General features: G+C 25.2%; 1 protein-coding gene across 1 annotated transcript in view; it reads right to left on the bottom strand.

Moving 5' to 3' along the window:
- Nucleotides 1-361, bottom strand: part of LOC108576559 (cytochrome P450 302a1, mitochondrial-like) — an 18,118-nt gene that overhangs the window by 5,372 nt on the left and 12,385 nt on the right. The window contains exon 4 of the mRNA XM_017939573.1: nt 173-356. Within this exon, the coding sequence (XP_017795062.1) occupies nt 173-356 (184 nt within the window). The remainder of the gene's footprint in view (nt 1-172; nt 357-361) is intronic.

Genomic DNA, 361 nt, shown 5'->3' with positions numbered 1-361 from the left:
TTAAAATAAACATTTTATTTAAATTTGAAATTAAGTAAAATATACTAAAACATTTTAATAGTTCACACAAAAAATTTGGCAGCTTAATGTTTTTGTTTAATATTACAAATTTAGCATTAAAATCTAAGTATAAACATTAATACTTATAGTATGTAAGAAAATTATTGCTTACGCTTCCATATACATCTGTGCTTTACGTAGTTTTCTGTACAATGGTGTTTCAAAAAAACGCCATAATTGTAATCCATTATCCAACTTCAAAATTGCACTATTTGTTGTAAAAGCAGCGTCAATTAACTTTGAACTTGTAGAGTTTTCACATCTTTCTTCTTTTGAGAAGCTGTTCAGTCGTTTATCAAAA

Source organism: Habropoda laboriosa, unplaced genomic scaffold (assembly GCF_001263275.1).
Source record: "Habropoda laboriosa isolate 0110345459 unplaced genomic scaffold, ASM126327v1 scaffold426, whole genome shotgun sequence".
In the NCBI taxonomy this organism is placed as follows: Eukaryota; Metazoa; Arthropoda; class Insecta; order Hymenoptera; family Apidae; genus Habropoda; species Habropoda laboriosa.
Note: the sequence above shows the minus strand (reverse complement) of the source record. Positions and strands in the feature narration are given on the sequence as shown.